This window comes from Lissotriton helveticus, chromosome 4_1, assembly GCF_964261635.1.
Source record: "Lissotriton helveticus chromosome 4_1, aLisHel1.1, whole genome shotgun sequence".
NCBI classification, from domain to species: Eukaryota; Metazoa; Chordata; class Amphibia; order Caudata; family Salamandridae; genus Lissotriton; species Lissotriton helveticus.
Genome location: NC_136063.1, coordinates 252,507,996 through 252,528,352, shown reverse-complemented (window position 1 = coordinate 252,528,352; position 20,357 = coordinate 252,507,996). Strand labels below are relative to the sequence as shown.

General features: G+C 45.0%; 1 protein-coding gene across 1 annotated transcript in view; it reads left to right on the top strand.

The window, feature by feature from the left end:
- The window catches only part of TG (thyroglobulin), an 825,201-nt gene that overhangs the window by 206,675 nt on the left and 598,169 nt on the right, over nt 1-20,357 (top strand). Inside the window, exon 12 of the mRNA XM_078686739.1 lies at nt 8,674-8,814. Within this exon, the coding sequence (XP_078542865.1) occupies nt 8,674-8,814 (141 nt within the window). The remainder of the gene's footprint in view (nt 1-8,673; nt 8,815-20,357) is intronic.

The window sequence follows — 20,357 nt, the reverse complement described above, 5'->3', positions numbered from 1 at the left end:
GTGGAGCGTGTGATGTTCTGTGGGGTGACAATGTTGAATATGTATTATTAGGATGTTTTTAAGTCTACTGATCATGTACCAGAACATTATATCTTGCTCATTAAAAAAAATTGTTCTGATTAAGAATATATAAAACATGTATAAAAAAGAAAATAATTTTTTTTACTCTTTTTCATAAACCTATTTGTGTGCCGTGTGACTGCTCTTCAACCCTTAGGTAAGCTCCGTGTTATGGGTTGTCTATCTTGTTGGGACCTATGTTGGGCCATTGTCTAAATTAGTAGGGTAGGCTTCTCCTGCTAGTTAAGTACTTTCTTCCCCTGACGTCTGCCCGTATTGATTACAGGGGGCCCCCTTGTATGTTAGCACTGGCCGACTCAAGCCAGGAGGCCGTATCTTGTTCTAACCCGTCGATGTCAGTGGGGTCAAGAATCGCCGGGCAGGAGTCGGCCAGGGCGGTGAGGAAGCCCTGGGAGTCGTATGAGCTCCATTTGCGAGAGAGGCCGCCGGCCATCAGAGGGGCAGGGGTCTGACCGGCAACCGTGATGGTGGTGTCCAACAGATGGTGATCAGACCAGGCACACGGAAGTATGTCTGGTGGGGACAGCTCCAGGTTGCAGGTCCAGATCTGGTCCAGAACATGTCCCTTGATGTGAGTGGGTTGAGAGACATGTTGAACGAGATTCAGATTTTCAAGAGTCTCAAAGAACTCAGTAGCATGGGGGCCGGCGTTGGTATCACCAAACCAATAGTTTAGGTCGCCAAAGATAGCAAGGTGGGAGTGCAGTGTGAGGAGGGAGGACAGTTGTTCGCTCATGATGGTGGAAAAAGATGGCATGGAGTGTGGGGGTCGATATAACAGAAGAAGAGTGAGGGGACCGGTATCCGTTTGCACATTGATGAGTAGGTTCTCCACCTCAGGGAGGGGGAGAGAGTAGGAGGAGATGGAGTTTAGGCGTTTGGAAATGATGGCCGCTACCCCACCCCCAGGCCGGTCGCCAGGGCGGTCGGCGTGGAGAATATAATAGTCGGGGGGGAGGGCCGCCAGAATATCTGGCAGGGATTCTGAATTAAGCCACGTTTCTGTGAGTAGAAGCATGTCGGGGTTCGAACTGGATAGCAAGACGAAAATATCCTCAGAGTGCTTCACTAGCGAGCGGGTGTTCAGGTATAAAACCCTGATGGACGTGGTATTACTAATCGGTGTGGCTGGATGTAGGCAACCGTCGAGGAGGGGTTGGTTGGGGCACATGAGGCCAGCAGAGGAGATGCGTTGCAATGCCGTGGGAGATGGCGAGATGGCAGTGTTCTGAAGGTCTCTAAGTGCTTGGGGTGAGCATCTAATGGGGTGGGCAGGGTGGCCTGCCCACAGGCCCGTCCTGGCGCGGACGGGCGCAGACGGGCTTGCCTTTGGCGCGCCGCCGGTGCGCCCGCTGCACCCACGTGGGAGGCACATGATTTATGTAGGAGAGAAACAGGAAGGGGCGTGGCCCGTAGTGGAGGGGGCGTGGCCTGACCAGGCTTCCCCAGAATGACGAGGCGAAGTATGGCGGCCCGCGACAGCGTTTAGATCGGCAGTGCGGGGGAAGTGGTAGCGAGAGTATTGCCAGGAGGGTGAGTTAAAATACACAAGAATACACAGCAAAATACAATTTTTAAAAAAGTGTTCGTTGCTCCCGGCTTTCCGCCTCAGGAGTTCTCTCTATCTGCCAGCGCTTGTGATCTGGCGCGTTTTAAGGCGGAGGGGGCGTGGCCCGTAGTGGAGGGGGCGTGGCCTGACCAGGCTTCCCCAGAATGACGTGGCGAAGTATGGCTGCCCGCGACAGCGTTTAGATCGGCTGTGCGGGGGAAGTGGTAGCGAGAGTATTGCCAGGAGGGTGAGTTAAAATACACAAGAATACACAGCAAAATCCAATTTTTAAAAAAGTGTTTGTTGCTCCCGGCTTTCCGCCTCAGGAGTTCTCTCTATCTGCCAGTGCTTGTGATCTGGCGCGTTTTAAGGCGGAGGGGGCGTGGCCCGTAGTGGAGGGGGCGTGGCCTGACCAGGCTTCCCCAGAATGATGAGGCGAAGTATGGCGGCCCACGACAGCGTTTAGATCGGCTGTGCGGGGGAAGTGGTAGCGAGAGTATTGCCAGGAGGGTGAGTTAAAATACACAAGAATACACAGCAAAATACAATTTTAAAAAAAGTGTTCGTTGCTCCCGGCTTTCCGCCTCAGGAGTTCTCTCTATCTGCCAGCGCTTGTGATCTGGCGCGTTTTAAGGCGGAGGGGGCGGGGCCCGTAGTGGAGGGGGCGTGGCCTGACCAGGCTTCCCCAGAATGACGAGGCGAAGTATGGCGGCCCGCGACAGCGTTTAGATCGGCTGTGCGGGGGAAGTGGTAGCGAGAGTATTGCCAGGAGGGTGAGTTAAAATACACAAGAATACACAGCAAAATACAATTTTTAAAAAAGTGTTCGTTGCTCCCGGCTTTCCGCCTCTGGAGTTCTCTCTATCATATACATGACATATACAATTAGCAATAGTCATTGCCACGTTACGGCCTCTGGATCCTATGCTGCTAACTTAATCTTAAATTACACGGAAATTGTCTACCCCACCCCCAAAAATCAAACCAAGTTGTCCTTTGCACATTTTATATGTAAATGTTTTCTTGCACTGATCCTCTTACTGGTTATCACAATACAATCCTTGAACATTGTTCTAGAACAGGTAATGATCAGGAAACAATAGTTACCCTCAGTCACACACCCCTCCCCCCACATGTATTATGTACAAGGCTTCACTGGATCACATTACAGAAACATTGCACTGGTGCAAACTGTGCAAATCCATTTATAAAATGTAATACCAAAATGTCCACAGTGACTCAGTACATGCTGCAGCTTGAAGAACTATATGTAATACTCTATTGGTAATGAGTAATTTTAATAAGTTATAAACATAACCATAACAAGACCAGAAACATAACCAGAATCCATGAAAAATTCTTCAAAAGCAAAATTAGAGTAATATTTTTTGTACCATTTTTTTGCTGACTATTTTAAAAAAAAGAACAAAGTAATTTAGTCTCAACCATACAAGATGCATGACCAAAGTTGTCAGGTGGATAAAAACCAATTGCCTCAAGTTCAACACAGACAATACGAAAGTAGTAATCCTTGGGAAAGGCACCTGGTTCTGGGACTCCACCAGGTTTCCCGCTGAACTCAAGCCCATACGCCTCCCAGCAACCCAGGCAAAGAAACTCGGACTAGTTATCTACAACCAACTCACCATGACCAGACAAGTGAATGCAGCCTCAGTCTCCTGCTTCCACACACTCAAGATTCTCAAAAAGATCTTCAAACAGCTCTCCACCAACACTCACAGAATCATCACCAAAGCCCTCATCACCAGCCAGCTGTACTTTGGCAACACACTCTATGCTGGAATCAACGCTCAACTGATTAAAAGACGGCGGACCATACCAAACTCTTTGGTGCTGTCAGGGTCACCCACAAACTCTCACCCATTGCTCACATCAACCCCACCTCAAAGAGCCCCAGTGGCTAAAAGTCTACGAACGGCCGCTCTTCAACCTCCACTTGCACACACACAATGCCTTATTTTTTCGATAGTTGAAGGAGCACCAGGAAAAAGAAGTCCACAAGCTTATAAGGGAGTCCTTTAAATATCTTTTATTCTTCTTAGTACAACATGCAGTCAGACATCGGCAACGCGTTTTGTTCCTTACAAAGGAACTTCATTAGGACTATGTAGGTTAAGTCAACCAACCGATCCCAGGAAATAACGTAAGTATTCCACAGTATCTCAACAAGAAGCCCTTCAATAAGCGTTCAAGTATATCGACTCCAGCCACGATGGTCCGGAGAGTCTTCCAACCGTATACGGCAGGTACGTCCGGCAAAAGTGTATGAACGAAACGCGTTGGCTGATGTCTGACTGCATGTTTTACTAAGAAGAATAAAATATATTTAAAGGTCTCCATTATAAGCTTGTGGACTTCTTTTACCTGGTGCACATTCCACTATCGAAAAAATTCTCGTCTGGATTCCAGTGGAGCCCAACTGCGATGGGTTTCGGAAATTATATGCACAGGACTTATACTTTTGTCTAATAAGGATTGAGGTGCTGAACCAGTGGTCAGCCACGGTTTGGAGTGTGTTGTATAACACACAATGCCTTACACAACATTGGCCCTAAGTACCTCAACAACCACGTAAGCATCCACAAACTTACAAGACACCTCCACTCAGATGGACTCCTACTCGCACACTCTTCCAGCATACGCAGAACCAGATCCAACGGCTTTGCCTTTCCCTACCTCACTCCTATAGGCTGGAATACTCTGGCCTTTCACATCAAAGGCTCCGCCACAGTTTTGAATTCCCTATGAAACTGAAGGGCTCCCTTTTCACCTGGCTGACCCTGGCTCGGTCCATACATCTCCTGTTTCAGTGCCAGGATACCCTCTTGGGGGAGTTCTGCGCTATACAAATACACATAGCATAACTCTCACTTTTCGCATTTGAAATGTGCCGAAAATATATTTTGTCTCCTCTTATTACATAAGCAGCAAGAAATAGTGTGAACTACTCTGTGCCATGCCTGGTCTGGTGCATATACTGTTTGATTCATTTCCTGTTAGACAAACAATCATATTGGTGCAAAAGATTTGCACAGATTTTGCACCAAGCATTCGACCGCCCATGTTGACGTTGCCAGGGGCTCCTTTTTAGATGCTGTCCTGAGAGTGTCTCTCAGCTTGGATGTCGAGCAGGAAGGATGACTTTTTCAACTAATTTTATTGCTTTCCATAACACACATCACAGACCTACAACAGCATCCTATCAAGTTGTGTAGTCTTTAAGTGCAGCTACATTTATTGAAGTACATGCAAGATTTTGTATCTGCAGTCTGACTTTCCTTGTAGCAGCCAATGTTTGTTTTTTCTTAACAAAGACATTCTGAGTCATTTATACCCTTGAGCTACTGGAAAAAACGTGTTCAAAAATCCTCATTAAAGAGTCTCACAAATCCAGATTTGGCTGCTAATAGGAGTATGCGGTTGACTGAGATTATGAGTGTTGTAGGAAAACCTTTTTTGATGTCCTCAGACACATTCCTGTGTGAAAGGCAGATTGAATGTAACTGGAGAAAAGTCCTCAGAAAGAGTAAAGAATCTGTGTCGTGGGTGCACAGACATTTACAAGACCAGAACTTGTAATGGTGCAGTAATATTTCAGCGGTCATTACCGTAGCCCCAGTACCATTAGTTCCAGGTGCAGTATTATCACATGGTTCTCATAACAAGTTCCTCCGTCGCTGCTCCTGCTCCATATACATTATTAGAACATTGGAATGTGGAGCACTCCATTGAATACAATGAAGTGCTTTGTGCTTCAACGGGAAGGTAAAAGCCCCCAATGCAACATTCCAATGTTGTTTAACAAAGACTTCTCGGAGCTCGATGGAATTTAAACCCCCTCGGGCACCGAGAGGCCTTAATTTTATTTGTTAGAACATTCTACCCTCTAGTGGCAGAATGTTCTAATAGCCTTATTGCCCTTTGTAGCTGGGCTATACCCGCCATTAAGTCTTGCTTCCTTGTTAAAGGCCCTCGCCTTTGGCTCAGGCCTTTAACCCTGGAGGGGGCCTTTAATGGCCGGTATAGCCCGCTACGGTGGGCTATAAGGCTGTATTAAGGTCCCCGCTCTCCTATCTTTACAAACTTTATAGGCACACTATCTTCCAGCTTGGGACACTCCAACTTATTTTGCTCCCCTATGGTAATCCAATAATACTGGTGGTTGACAAAGAAACAAATGAGCTCCCGTCCATGTGACCACAGGAAAACCTGGAAAAAGCACGATTTGATTATGTCTGGTAATAATAACTCAGACACAGTGCAATAGCATTTGTGTCAATTGACCAACATGCCAGATGTAGGGGAAGTGATAGCACATGCCATTTGCTCTTAATGACATCACAGAAAGTGATGTTATATTGCCCTTGACCCTGATTTGTTTTCAAGGAAGTCATGTCACATCACCTCAACCATGATGATATCACAATAATTGAAATCGTTGAAGGTTCATAATAACGGCATAATTAATATAACAACACAGCACCGAAAAGCATCTATGTTAACATCAAACATCCAAATGTGGTACCTCATCATACATCAGAATGAGGCACCTCCATCATACATCCTCATGCACAATCTCATTCAAACATCTGCATGCCTCATCGCCATTCAACATCTGCATGCCTTACCTCCATCATACATCCAATTGTAGCACCCCCATAAAAGATCCACGTACTGCACTTTTGCCATACTTCTGCATACAGATTGCTGTTTGTTTGATGCTGCAAAACGCGAGCCGTGCCGTTTCAGGCAATTGCCCTAATCGTGCAAATATCACATACGCCGCCTGGAATTAAACCAGCAGTTAATATTGGGATCTTCAACAATTCGACCCAAATATCATCTACAAAAGTGCCTGAATACGTTTTTAAGGCCTGGACTCAATTGCAATATAGTATCCTGTCGAACAATCCTCGACCATCTACACTGACGGCTAGGCAGTGTTTTCTGCATTTCCTTTTCAGGGTCACCACCCTTAAATGCTTATAATGAAGTCCTGATGATGGTCTTATGAAATCATCCCCAAAGACCGAAACGTCGACTACAAAGTCTAATTCTGCTTGATTTTCATTTATATGCATTGATTTTCATATATCTTGTTGATTTGAAATCATTGTTTTATTAATACTTAGCAGACTTGACATTTTTGGTGATTTATGGTAGGCGTATATAAGATGCTCCTCCTTTATCCCAAATGCATTTTTCAGTACCCTTTTTATTCATTGCAAAGAAAATAATAACCCTTTGACTAAAATCCTAGTTTTTGTGTTTATTCATCTCTTTGTGTTTATTCATATTGTTAGTGTGGTAACATGATTCATGTTTTGCTTTAATTGTAAATCAAAAATTGCAGCCACTAATTGATTTTTGTGTGAGTAATTGATTCAGTCACTTCTCACTGTGGCCTTAAATTCAATTCTTCAATTATTCAAATAAAGTCAGCTGCTGGCACATCTCTTTAAATATACTTTTTGCCCAAGCCCGCAAGGGTTTATTCGGTCACTCACCCTTTGCAGACATACTTCTGTATCTGGCAACTCCTTCAGACATCCACGTGCTTCACCTCCATCATACATCCACGTATGGCACCTCCAATGTACAACCTCGAACAGAACCTCCATCATACATGTGCATGTGGCACCTCCGTCGCACACCCACATCATTATCATGCTACTCCATCACCTAAGTCGATCACTTATGGAACACACTTGTATGGCTTGCGCCAGCATGACATTAATGAACCTTCATCATTAACATCGAAATCCATGTATTTAGGGTGGGTTTAATCCTTAATGTACTAACCTCGCCATGGCAAACAGGTGGTCACTTTAGCAAAATGATTGCTCCCCGCCAGTAACTCAGTGTGGCTCGACTAATAGGCACCTAGCAGGATTCTCGTGTCCTATTTCATTCACCAGATGAAAATTTAAATTTAGTGTCAGTAACCCATGGCCTGTCCTCAAGAAGAATGCATCTATCCTGTTTAACCAGATACGTGTCAGATAGTTCCTTGTGGTCTTCACGTTGTGTAATGTTGTTCCAAGTCACACTTAGGGTGAACGTGCCCTGCACAAGTCGTCAATAATAAGGTTAGAACATTGAAATGTTGGGAGCTCCATTGAAGACAATGAATGGCTCAGGGCCAATAATGGCTGGAATGTCCTAGTGAGCTCCACCATCCCAATGTTTGTCTTTCTGTTTCTCCCTTTTTAAGTTTCAAAAGGTAAGTTAATTAACAGTATGTCAGAAAAGGAACAAATATGCAATAACAAACAGCAAAGCATCAAGTATTCTCCCTTTTAAATTTAGAACAGTGTAGCCTCAGTGGGTGGAATGTTTGTTTATATGTCATTATAGCCCTTCTGCCCAGGGTTATAATATAGCCTTATAGCCCGCCGTAGAGGGCTATACTGGCTATTAAAGGCCCTCTCCTTGGCTCGGGCCTTTAACAAGGGAGAGGGACTTTAATAGCCGGTATAGCCCTGCTACGAAGAGCTATAAGACTATTAGAACATTCTGTCACTTGAGGGCAGAATGTTCTAACACTACCTGCCCAGTGCTGCCGTTGGCAAATGGCCGACGCGGCCCCGCCCATTTTACGGAAGTGCCGCATTTCCGCAAAATCGGCGGCGCATGAAACGGGTTAAAGGTCCTACATCTCCTTTTTGGCCTTAGCAACCGGTAAAGCCCAAGACAGCCGACTCCGATGCTCTAATAATTTTATGCTGCCCATTACTAGCTCACTGATTGCTGTTGAGAAGATATTATTCGCATGTGGCAGATTCAATTCCCTTGCTCACCCAGCCTTTCACAGTCTCATGGGTGATAGTCTATTGGTTTATGTGGTAACACAAGGTGATCACAGCACCACAACACTGTGATATTAGAAGCTTACAAGGCCTGCTATTATTGTGACCGGTATTACAGGAGTCTTTATAGGCCATTGTCATATCTCATGCAGACAGCTGAGTTGGTCCATGGTACTGACAGATGTGGGACATTAATATTCTTGTCTACTTTAGCTTTGCACTTCTACTGGAGGAGGTACTCAGCTTCTAGGCCTGCTGCGTTTGGAGAGACAACACTCTTTGGGTTTCAACCCTACATTCCTAAGTGCGACGGACTGGGACACTGGGAGCCAGTGCAGTGCTACAAGAGTACTGGTAAGTATTGCATTTTCAAAGTTGTGTCCACTGTTTCGATGGCACCTGTGACTCCTGCTTTCTCTTGCATGCGCTCACTGTCTCTTACGCTCACTTTCGGGCATATTTAGAAACCCCTATCGCCACCACATGTTGAAATGGTGATATGGGCCACGCCCTATTTACAAGGCTGCATTAAGCCACTTAACGTGGCTTAACACTGCGTTTGAAATAAGGACCCCTTTCACACTATGCTTAGCATGAAAGGGGTGGGCAGTGGTTGTTGCGGTGGGCGTTTCACCACACCACCTACTGATTTTGATGCTGCCCCCTATTTACAAGGGCAGCATGAATAGGAGCCAGTGCCAAAATTGAAACTAGGTAAAACCTGGTCTTAAACAGAAGAAACAAAGAGACATGCTTTATTTCTCTTTGTTTTTTTCTGTTTCCATGTGTGCTGCATTGTGCAGCACACATAGAAACAACAAATTGCCATTAATTGTTTATGTGCAGGAAGGTTATCCTTCCTGCACATAAACAATAAAAAAAATGACAATTTGCAACTTCTATGTGTGCTGCACTAAGCAACACAATAAAAGTTACAAAACTCCATTTAAAGATGGTTTATGTGCAGGAAGGTAAACAATCTTCCCCTCAAGGTAAACAACGTTTACCACAAAACTTTTTCCCCGAAAGGGAATCACAAAGTAGTCGTTACAACGACTGCGTTGTGATTCCGCATACCATTACTCCGCAAGTCAGAACAACAACTTGCGGTGGGGGGAGGTGTAGGATTTAAAATCCAACACCTTCCCTAGTGTCCGCACAGACTGGAGTTGGAATAGTAAATTATACTATTCCAACATCCAGCGCCACCCCTCCGCAAGTCGTTGTTCCGACTTGCGGAGTAATAGTATGCGGAATCACAACGCAGTCGTTGTAACGACCGCGTTGTGATTCCCTGCGGGTAAAAAGACTGCGTGATAAAGACAGAGATTCTCCCCTCAACGTAGACACGCTAAGGTGCAAGGGTGCCTGCGTTGGCGCTTGGCTGCTAACTTTAGTGCCAGAGCAGGGGGAAATGCAACAGGGCTGGACTGGGAACCTAAAGTGGCCCTGGCAAAGAGCTTGCCCTCTGGGGGGTGCCTGGATCCTAGTGGAAAGCTTTGTGCCGCTTTTGTTGCTGGGTGGACAATATTGCAGGACCCCGGGAACAAAAACTGCCCACAGAGGATTAAAACCGGCCTTCACCCGGCCTCCCACCTGGGGAAATGCTCATTGCCCGCTACGGCCAATCCAGCCCTGGTTGCTCCATATTGTTGTAAATATGGTGCAGCTCTACTTTTCTAAAGTGGCGGGCGCTGCGTTAAGCTAAGGAGGCTAACGTCGCGGTCCGCCACTTCGATGTAAATATGTCCTCTTGTCTCTCTGCTTTTTGATCTCTCTATTTCATGCTCTCTAGTACTCATTATACCACCTCTCTATCTGTTTTTCTCTCTCTCCCTCCTTTTCCTCTACACTCTCTCGTCTCTCTTGCTGCCTTACTTTCTTTTTCTCACCTATCTTCTCTCACTCACTTGTTCTATTGGGCCGCTTCTCTCTCCCTGACTCCCTGACTCCAGTTCTCGGTAAAACATCTTTCTCTATCACTCTCTCTTATGCAGCCCCTTATTCCTCCCCTACTTTCCTCTATGGATCTCTTCGCCAAATACTCTCTCCCTCCTCTTCCTTCTTTCTTCCTTCCCCTCGCTCACTACAAATAAACACTCTTAAATTGTACTTTGAGGACAAAAGTGTTGCCGAAGCTTATTTCATCCACAGATGTTTCGACAGTTTTTGAGAGTGGGACATCAGGCATGTTCTGCTGTCTTTTCTGCCTTTTTTGCTGAACATTTAATCGTATTCACACCCTCTCAAAACCGCGATACTGCGGAATAAAACCCTATAGTAGATGTTAATTTCTAGTCACATCAGCCCCCCCCCCCCGCCCGAATAGGAAGAGTTTCTAGTTTTCTCCTAAGTCCAGGCCATATTGTTGACAGAGCCTGCCTGGCTGTGATGTCCATGTCCGACTTTGTAGAGATGCAGTAAGGGTGTTGGGGGCTCTTTTTTTTTTTTAGTTCAAATCATATTTTTTATTGAAAAATAACATAAATGGTAGCAGAAGTGATAGCGGCAAGAAGGCATCAGAAGGGTTACAGTCATGTTACAAAGATACCGCAATCAGACATGGAATATACATAAAACAATACGTGTACATAAACATAAAAGAAAAATAAAGTACCAACATTGCATACTCACATTTGTATATAGTTCCATAAAGCCCTCCGTCTAAATCAAGTCATATAGTACCTTTTACACTTCATTGTTCCTGTTTTATGGTTATAGGATTGTCAAGTCTGTGAGCACAAGATATATTCATTACAGTTCATGCAGCATGCACCCTAAAGTTTACTGAGTAAAGACCTCATCATTTAGAGCTTCATGGTGGGTCAAAGGTGAAGGAGGCCTGGTCCAATGAAGACCATAGTTTTTTGTTGGTGACCTGCCATGGTGATGAGTGTAAAGCGGGATTGTCAGTGCCCCTAATGCAGGACAGCCACTCCTTCCATGCATTGAAGGAGACCTCACCTGTTGATTTCCAATTGCATAGGATCACCTTACATGCTAATGTAAGTAGAAGGTCCAAGAGCTGTCGGTCATGGTCCCCCTTTAGTGATGGATCTAAGGCTCCTAGGAGAATGTAGATGAATTCCCTTGTGGGATGTATGTCAAACGTGCGTCCAATGTAGCCAAAGATTTTTGTCCAGAAGGTGTGAAGCATGGGGCAATTGAACAACATGTGTGGAAGGTCACCAATACCAGAGGAGCAGTTCCAGCACTTCGGTGTGTCCCGCAGGCCAACCTTAAATAGCCTCTGTGGGGTCCAAAACGCCCTGTTAATAATCATATATTTGGTCTGTGATAGTATCGGTGATACCTTGTGTGTGAGTGCTGATGCATGTATCCTGACCCAGTCTATACTTATTCCAGTGTTGTTTGTTTCTGATTCCCATTTTACCTCATTGCGCCTCATAGACTTGTTGGCTGTTGGTGCGAGTAGTTTATATATTTTTGAGACAAAATGTCCAGAGGATTGAAAGTGTGGTAGCATAGCTTTTAGCCAAGGCGTCACTAGCTTGAATGTTCTAGTGGATAAGGCTGACTTTAGCTTTAAGAAGGCATAAAAGTCAATCGGTAGCAGGGAGTGTCTAGCCTGTAGAGTCGAGAATGGCAGCGGTATATTATTTTCGTATAGGTCAGAGACCACGTTAATACCTTTATCAGACCAATGGTCCCATATGATGGGTGATCCGCCAATTTTAATAGACGGGTTATGCCATAAAGACGCAGAGGAGGAGTTGTGGATTTGTTGACCAGAGGCATGAACGCGATCTATCCGCAGAAGTGCTCTCTTGGTATTGAGCATGATGTATTTAGAGTTCGTGAGGTGTGCGAGGTCCATTGTTAGGACAGCGTAGAGCGGGGCTTTGCCTATTAAGGATTTTTCAATATTGACCCATAAGGGCACGTAGACAGGGTCTTCGATAAACCAGGAGGTTCCCTGTTTGCAGAGAAAGGCGGACTGGTAGTTTCTGAAATTTGGTAATCCTAATCCCCCTTTAAGCTTTGGGAGTTGCAGTTTTTTCATGGCAATTCTCGGTTTCTTCCCTTTCCACAAGAAACCCGAGATCAATTTCTCAATTTTATGTAAGAAGTCTTCCGTGAAGGTCATGGGGAGCATACATGCCATGTAATTTACCATAGGACTGATCATCATCTTTAGTGTTTCTGCCCTACCCCACCACGAAAGGAATTTAGGAGACCAGCCGTCTAACAGCTTTTGTATTTTTTTATAGAGCAGCTCTTCATTAATCTTTAAGGTGGATATCAAGTCCTTTTCAAATTCCAGTCCTAAATATTTAAAACTCTTCGACTGCCAGGTAAGCCCGGAGTCGCCCAGGATTGTTTTATCACATAGGTTATTTAATGACTTCACCTCAGTTTTATCCTTGTTCAAGGAGTATCCAAAGACAACTGAGAATTCATCTATTGTGGACATTAGCGCTGGGATAGCTTTGTCAGCTTGTTCACTCATAACCAACACGTCATCTGCGTAAGCCGTGAGTTTGATGGTACAATCAGCGAACGGGATTCCAGCGATGTCAGGGTTTTCCCTTATGTAGTATAGAAAAGGCTCAATAGCCAGGAGGAATAAGGACGGGGATAATGGACATCCCTGTCTAGTGCCCTGTTCTAGACCAAATAGGGAGGAAAAAGCGCCGCCAGCTCGTACTCTAGCAGAGGGGCAGGCATATAGGGACATGACTAATTTAGTAAATACGGGGCCCAGGTCAAATTTATGTAGTACAGCGTTTAAGTAAGCCCAATCTACCTTGTCAAACGCCTTTTCAGCGTCTAGCGTAATGGCGACGGTAGGTGTGGATAAGAGTTTCGCTTTTTCAATGACATGAGCCAGGATTCTCGTGTTATCGCTCGAGAGCCTGTTCTTCAGAAAACCCGCTTGCGAGGGATGTATTAGAGACGGCAGGACTTTTTGAATGCGATTTGCTAAAATTGATGCTAGGAGCTTGCAATCTAAATGTATCAGTGATATAGGCCTGTAGTTTTTGGGGAGTTTGTGGTCTTTACCTTCTTTGGGTATTACCGCAATTACAGCCTCTGCCATAGTCCCCGTAACTTTACCTGTATTGCTAATTTCGTGGAAGACCTCTAGGAGAGGAGTTGAAAGAATATGGGCAAAGGTTTTATAAAATTGGGCTGTATAGCCGTCAGGTCCAGGGGCTTTCCCCTTTTTGAGGGATTTGATCGCGCTAATAACCTCCGACTCAGAGATCGGCTCATTCAAGGAGTCTCTTTCTGCGGCCGTAGGCGTTGGGAGTGTGCATTTGGAGAGGTATTTCTTCATTTTTTCGTTGTCTACTTGCATGTTCTTAGCATAGAGTTTCTCGTAGAAGCCCTTGAAGATATTCGCAATCTTAGTGGGATCAGAGTTAGGATTCCCCTTTTCATCAAGCAAGGATGCTATGGTATTCTTTTGAATTTTAAATGTAAGATAAGCCGCTAGTCCTTTCCCCGCTTTGTTCGAGTCACAGATTTTGAAACGCTTCCTCCTGTCTAGCCAAACTCCCGCCTTTTCGCTAATAAGTTTATTATAGGTGTATTTCTGATTGGACAGTTCAGTTAGGACCTCAGGGTTTCTATTCCTCAAGTATGTGTGTTGGAGTTTTGAAATGTCTTCCTCCAGTTTCAATAGGGCTGCAGTGCGGTTCTTATTAATTGCAGACGATATTTTTATAAGTCTTTAATGGCAGTGTCAAGGGTTTCTTTGTGTTTTGTGTCATTAATAATGGTGTCATTGAATCGCCACATAGATTGACGGGTGGTCAGTTTAATATTAGACAACGTAAGTGAGATGCAGGAGTGATCAGAGACTAATCTGGGAGCAATGTCCGCGTCCTCAACTCTTGCCACCGCGTTGTTGGAAATGAGTATGTAGTCGATTCTCGAAAACGAGTCATGTGGTGGGGAATAGAATGAGTAGTCTCTGTCATCAGGATGCATCAAACGCCACGTGTCCACCATGTGAAATCTATTGCATAGTTTCATGAACGCCTTATGGGCCCTTCCCGGGCGGAAGACGCATTTAGAGTCTCTATCTAGTATTGGGTCGTATGGGAGATTGAAGTCGCCCGCCAGAATATGGACAGCCGTGTCGGGGATGAAGTTTATCTGCTTCGTTAGGCCTACTCAGAAGGACGGATCATGTGTATTTGGGGCATAGATATTTGTGACAAAGAATTCAGTGTCATCCTTGAGTAGTCTCGCTGAGACCCATCTGCCTTTCGTATCTGTTGCACTAGAGACTATTTCCACATTTGCATTCTTGGCCACTAGTATCACCACACCATTCTTCTTTGAGACTGCCTCAGAGCCCACCACTTCAGTATAATACTTATTACGTAGTGTGTGAAATTGCTTTGCTTCTAATTTTGTTTCCTGCAGTAAGGCTATATCTCCACGCTGCCTTCGTAGATAGTCAAGTGTCTTTTGGCGTTTAACCGGCTGGTTAAGCCCTTTCACGTTCAGTGAAAGTATTTTAAGGTTAGCTATAATTGTCGTCCCTATGGGAGTATCTATAGCAGGAGCCAGCAATATCGTGTCACAGTACATGTGTATGCATAAGTATTAGGTCGTGGAAGCAGTCTCAAACCCCTTAAAAAGTCAGCAGCATCTTTTAACACGTACAATGTGCGGCCAACATAGTATTCAGGAAACAGAAGGACAGAGTATAAGCTTCGGAACGTAATGTGGTACATTGGATGCAAGCTAGTATGCAAGATGGACATAACTAAACAAAACCATAAGCAAAATATCAAAACAAGCCCCCCCATCACCCCTGTCAACCGCCCTCCTCCCCCCTCTCTCACCCCCAGCCCACCCCTCCCTCCCCAATAGTAGAAACAACAGAACATGGCGACTCGGGAGTGACGACCAAGCGGCCGCCTCCAAGCAACTTACTCCTAACTAGCAATTTTATGGGCTGCAACCCAATTCTGAGAGAAAAACACAGCCCAATTGCGTGGGCAACAATAAGCAATAATCAAACTATGGTTTCAGAACGTTTCAGAACGTTAATCACTGGAAAGTCACTGCAATGGCTTCAGTATCGTGATCAGATATATCAGTGCCTGCAACAGAAACATCGTAAGCGCATTCGATAACAGGTAGGAGTACTACATGTCAACTTGTCAACAGTACAGCATAGCGTCAACATAGCGTCAACAGTATAGTAGAACAGTATAGCATAGCGCCTATTCGAGGTCCATAAGGGACGCGAGCAATATATCATGGCAGTATGATATCATGATATCATAGTGATGTAGGTATGGTATCGTGGGTATGGTAGCATGGATAGCACCATAATGATGTGGGTTTTAATGAAAGAGCATCCAAGTTAAGGATTCATGCGATCGTTCAAGGGATCGTTCTAATATAGGTCCTGAATCAGTTGATTCAACGGCCCAAGGGTACAGAGTACATTATCATGTCATTATCGGCCACCACCCAGTTGCGTTCACCAACTAGGTAACAAGTCTAAGGAGGAGACCCTCCTAGCAGATCCAGTACGGCTAGGCACTGTTACAAGGATCCTGGATTCTGAGAGTGGCAGTACAAGATCTCCAACCCATAGTTTATCCTAGGCCAGAAGCAGAGGCTCCTTGTTGAGCTGGAGGGGAGACTTCCATATTGCCATCTCCACGGTCGAACAGGAGCTGTCGCAGTTTTCGCGGGTCTGAGAACACATGAGACACGCCTTGTATAGTTACTCTAAACTTTGTTGGACCAATAAAGCCATACAGGTGACCAAGTGATTTTAGTTGGGGTCTCAATGCAAGGAAGGCTTTCCTGATCTCCATTGTTTCCTTACTGAAGTCCTGTGAGATGAAGATCTTCTGGCCCTTCCATAGCACGTGGTTGTTTTTGCGAGCAAAGGTGAGTATCTGTTCTGTGTGTTGGTACCTCAGTGGCTTGCACACAATTGCTCTTGGGCCTTTTTGGTCCTTTGAGATTCGTCCTGGCACTCTGTGTGCTCTGTCAAACTCCAGAGGTTGAGTGAAGGTTAGATTTGTGGCCTGTGTGAACCACTCCTCAAGGAAGGGTATGCATGAGTCATGTTTTTCCTCCGACTTCTCCGGCATACCAAAAATTCTTAGGTTCCCCCTCCTGTTTCTGTCCTCCAACTCCGCAACCTTCCTCACTAGATGGTCAGAGCATAAGGAAAGATTATTGATAGCTCCACATGTCTTATTTTCAAAGTCTTCCAGTTTGCTTATCCTGGCTTCAGTCTCCGTTAGTCTTGAGTTAATGTCTTTAATATCTTGGCGGACAGCAACAACCTCATCTTTGGTGGACTTGGCCAAGTCTCTGACTTCTTCTAGCCTGCTTAAGATTGTTTCCATAGCTTCCTCCATTTTTTTGCTCCCTTTGTTCCCTTTGATCGGTGTCGGTGGGTTAGATTTCAGGCGTTTAGAAGCTGTACCATTTTCCTTGTCTCCCATACTTTAGATGCGTGAGGCGATGGGTTGTGTAGATGCCTTGATGTTTCCCAGGCATGTAGCACCGAAAAGCTGAAAAGCAATCTCTGTTTGATCGTGCAGGGCAGCAGATTATACACTTCACCCGTTTTGAAGTTGATTTTACAGTAGAGCGCTATGCATGCATTACCAACTTATGTGTTGCTTTCCTTTTAAAGCACTCGTCTTGCGTCGCTATTTTGTATGATTTGAAATATCACTCCTTGTAAATGTCCTTGTAAATAACAATTCGCGAGGGTAATTACAGCAGTAGCAATCTTCCCCCCTCTAGTTTGTCATATGGTCTTGCTCTCTATCCAACGCTGCACGGAGCTTTCACTTCACTGACACTTCACTTACTTGCAGCATGTAGAATTTTCAGACGTTTTACTCCACTTCATATGACCAAATCATATACACAGCCTCACAACACTGAGCAGAGCAACAGATGAAGCCAACAGATGAAGCCAGTAGCAGGATGACCTAGCTGCAATATCAGCGCATCGGCAGGCGCGCCGGGGAAACCACCATTTCAGGCTGCTTACTTAAAGTTATAAATTCTGTACTTCCGTTTTTTAGACAGCTCATCAGTGTGCCTTAACGTGGAGAGGAGACCGTGTAGATTACAGAATGCACATGTGCGCTGTATTTTATGTGCGCTGTGTTTTATGATTGAAAATATACATTATGAGGGCTTTCTCCTGTGTTGTTTGCGCATTAAGCCAGATACAGCATTCTGCTCGCCGCCATTTTGTTGAAGCGCGTCAGATGTCACGCTGTTGCTCACGGACCTTTAGAGACACTGAGCAAACATAGCCAAGTCAATAGCACAATAGCCCAGTTTACCCCAACAATTAGTGTTATTGTTCACAGACTGCGCAGATTGTGGCAAATGGGATCGCTGAGCTTTTTCCAGGTCGCAGTCGCAGTCGCAGTCGGGAGCCCGATCAGACCGCCGTGTGCACTGCCGGTGTTTCGCGCCTTTTATTCCCCTTCGTGTTGGTCGGTTAAAATGCGGCCAGAAGCATTTCTTTCTACTCACGGTTCCGGGGGTTGACCATGTCGCTGATCACACCGCTGGCTAGGGGGTCCATTTCTGGTCTCCTTAGGCTCCCTTACCGACCGCGGAGAGCGGACCTGGTGCCCCGGAGAGCCGCGCTGCTGTGCCCGGTATCAGTCTCCGTCCCGCTTTTCAGTTTACAGCGGCCAGAGCGGGCGGTTCTGCTACTTCAGCATTCCGTGCTCGAAATTGGTTCAAAATTCAGGGCATGTTGCAGAAAGACCCCGAGAGTCGAATCCTTCGCTTTCCAGGAGCTGTGGGGTCAGATAGCAGCCCTTGGTGACCGTTAAAGGAGCAGTCGCCTGGAGGAGGTCAGAGCTACGCCGCCATTCTCTCCGGCGTCCAAGCCACGCCCCTGGGGTGTTGGGGGCTCTAATGCCAGAAACGAAAGCGGCCCTTTATGTAGGAAAATACAGCCTTGATTGGGTTGGCGAGAGCATTTGAAACCTGGGTCCTGCTGCCACTGCACCTGTCAAACTATTGACAGCTACAGCCCTGTGGATCTGTGCTTCCTGCTTCAATGCCAAGTCTGGGGTCGGTGATCCTGCACTGTGCCTGTGAGTAGGGGCCACATGTATTAAACAATTTTGCATTCGTAAATGGTGCGAATTGGTAATTTCGGCCGCTTGCAAATGCAAAATAGCCTTTCAAGATGTATGAAATGCTTTGTGGTCGCAATTTTAGGTAATCACAAAAATTGTGGGGCCATATGTATCAAGATACCAATTAGCGATTCTGTAATAGCGATTTTTAAGAAATCGCTATTTCAGAATCGCTAATTGGTATGTATCAAGAAAATCGCAAAATTTTAGCGATTTCTTGATATTCCTTAATTGCGAATTCGCAAATTGCAAATTCGCAATTAAGGAATACTTTCCCATTCATTTCTATGGGCCTCCTGGCCCATAGGAAGAAATGGCAATTTATTCTCAATTTGCGATTCACAATTTGCTAATCGCAAATTAAGAATAATTTCAAGGGTGCAGGGGTGTCCATAGGACACCCTGTTGCACCCCTGAAATAAGTATGGGTGCACATGTGGTGCACATACATGCCCTAAGGGCATGTATGTGCATCACATGGCACTTTGAAAAATGCTGAAATGTGCATTTTTCAAGTAAATCGCAACTTACCACCAACTAGAAGTTGGTGTTAATTTGCGATTCCTTAAGGGCATTTTGGAATTTTTTTTGCTTAATACATTGCATTTAAGGAATCGCAAAATTTGCGATTCCTTAAATGCAATCGCAAAATAAGGAATGGCAAATTTTGCGACTCCTTATTTTGCACCCAAATTCTGAATTTCGGCGTTTGCGAACCCATTTGGCCCGTGATTACCTATATTTGCGATTACAAATAGGGAATTGCAATTTGTTATTCCCTAAGCACATGTAGCAAGCATTTTCTAAATGCACAGTGTGCATTTAGGAAATGCTATACCATGGCCTCCAAGTTGATGGTAACCTTGTGCAGATTTGGAAAAATGCTAAAAAATGCATTTTTCAAAGTGTCATGTAATGCACAGATGCCCCTGGTCCAGTGTGCGCTTTATATGTGCACTTTTATTTTTTGGGTGCTTCAGGGGGGCCTTAGGCCGCGGGCACCCTTGGTATTGCATTACTAAATATGTGATTACCAATTATGTAATGCAAAACCATCCACACCTATGGGCCTTAGGCTCATAGGAACGAATGGAGTAGTATTACCTAATAGCGATTTCCTAATTGCGATTGCAAATCTTTTGGAATCGTTATTAGGTAATTGTTATTTTCGTACATGCCATTTTGCATTCTTTAAATAGCGATTACCTAAAAAATTTACTGTTTAAGGAATGCAAAATGGATTTTTGATACAAGTGGCCCTAGATGTTCTTCCAGGGTGTCGTTGATATTTAGCATTCTGTTGTAAATTTGTAGTGCTTTGCCTTGGTATCTGGGTTACCAGGTGGGATGTGTACCTTAGTTCTGCTTCATTCACTAGCAGGTTTAGGCCCTGTGTTTCAGGGAATGTCTCGCCAAAACATTCTGCTGCAAAAATAATTTGTCCCATTGCTAGGGGGTTGCTGTCTCATTATGTCTTCTCTGTAGCCCCCGCCCTCTCTTTCTCTGACTGTATGCCTTTCCCCTGCCTTCCTAAACCCCCTTCTCTCCCACTCTGACTTTCTGTCTTGCTCTCTCTCCCCTTTTCTGTCTCCCTTTGTATGTCTCTCCTCTTTGAATCTCTTTCTCCCCCACTTCTATCTCGCCACAGCATTGATCTCCTGTGTGGATGACTCCACCTGGATTTATCTCTGAGTCTGGGTTCTCTAACTTATTCACTGAAAAGGCTCTCTTCTGGAGTTCTTCCATGGCTGTCTTTGCGTAGGG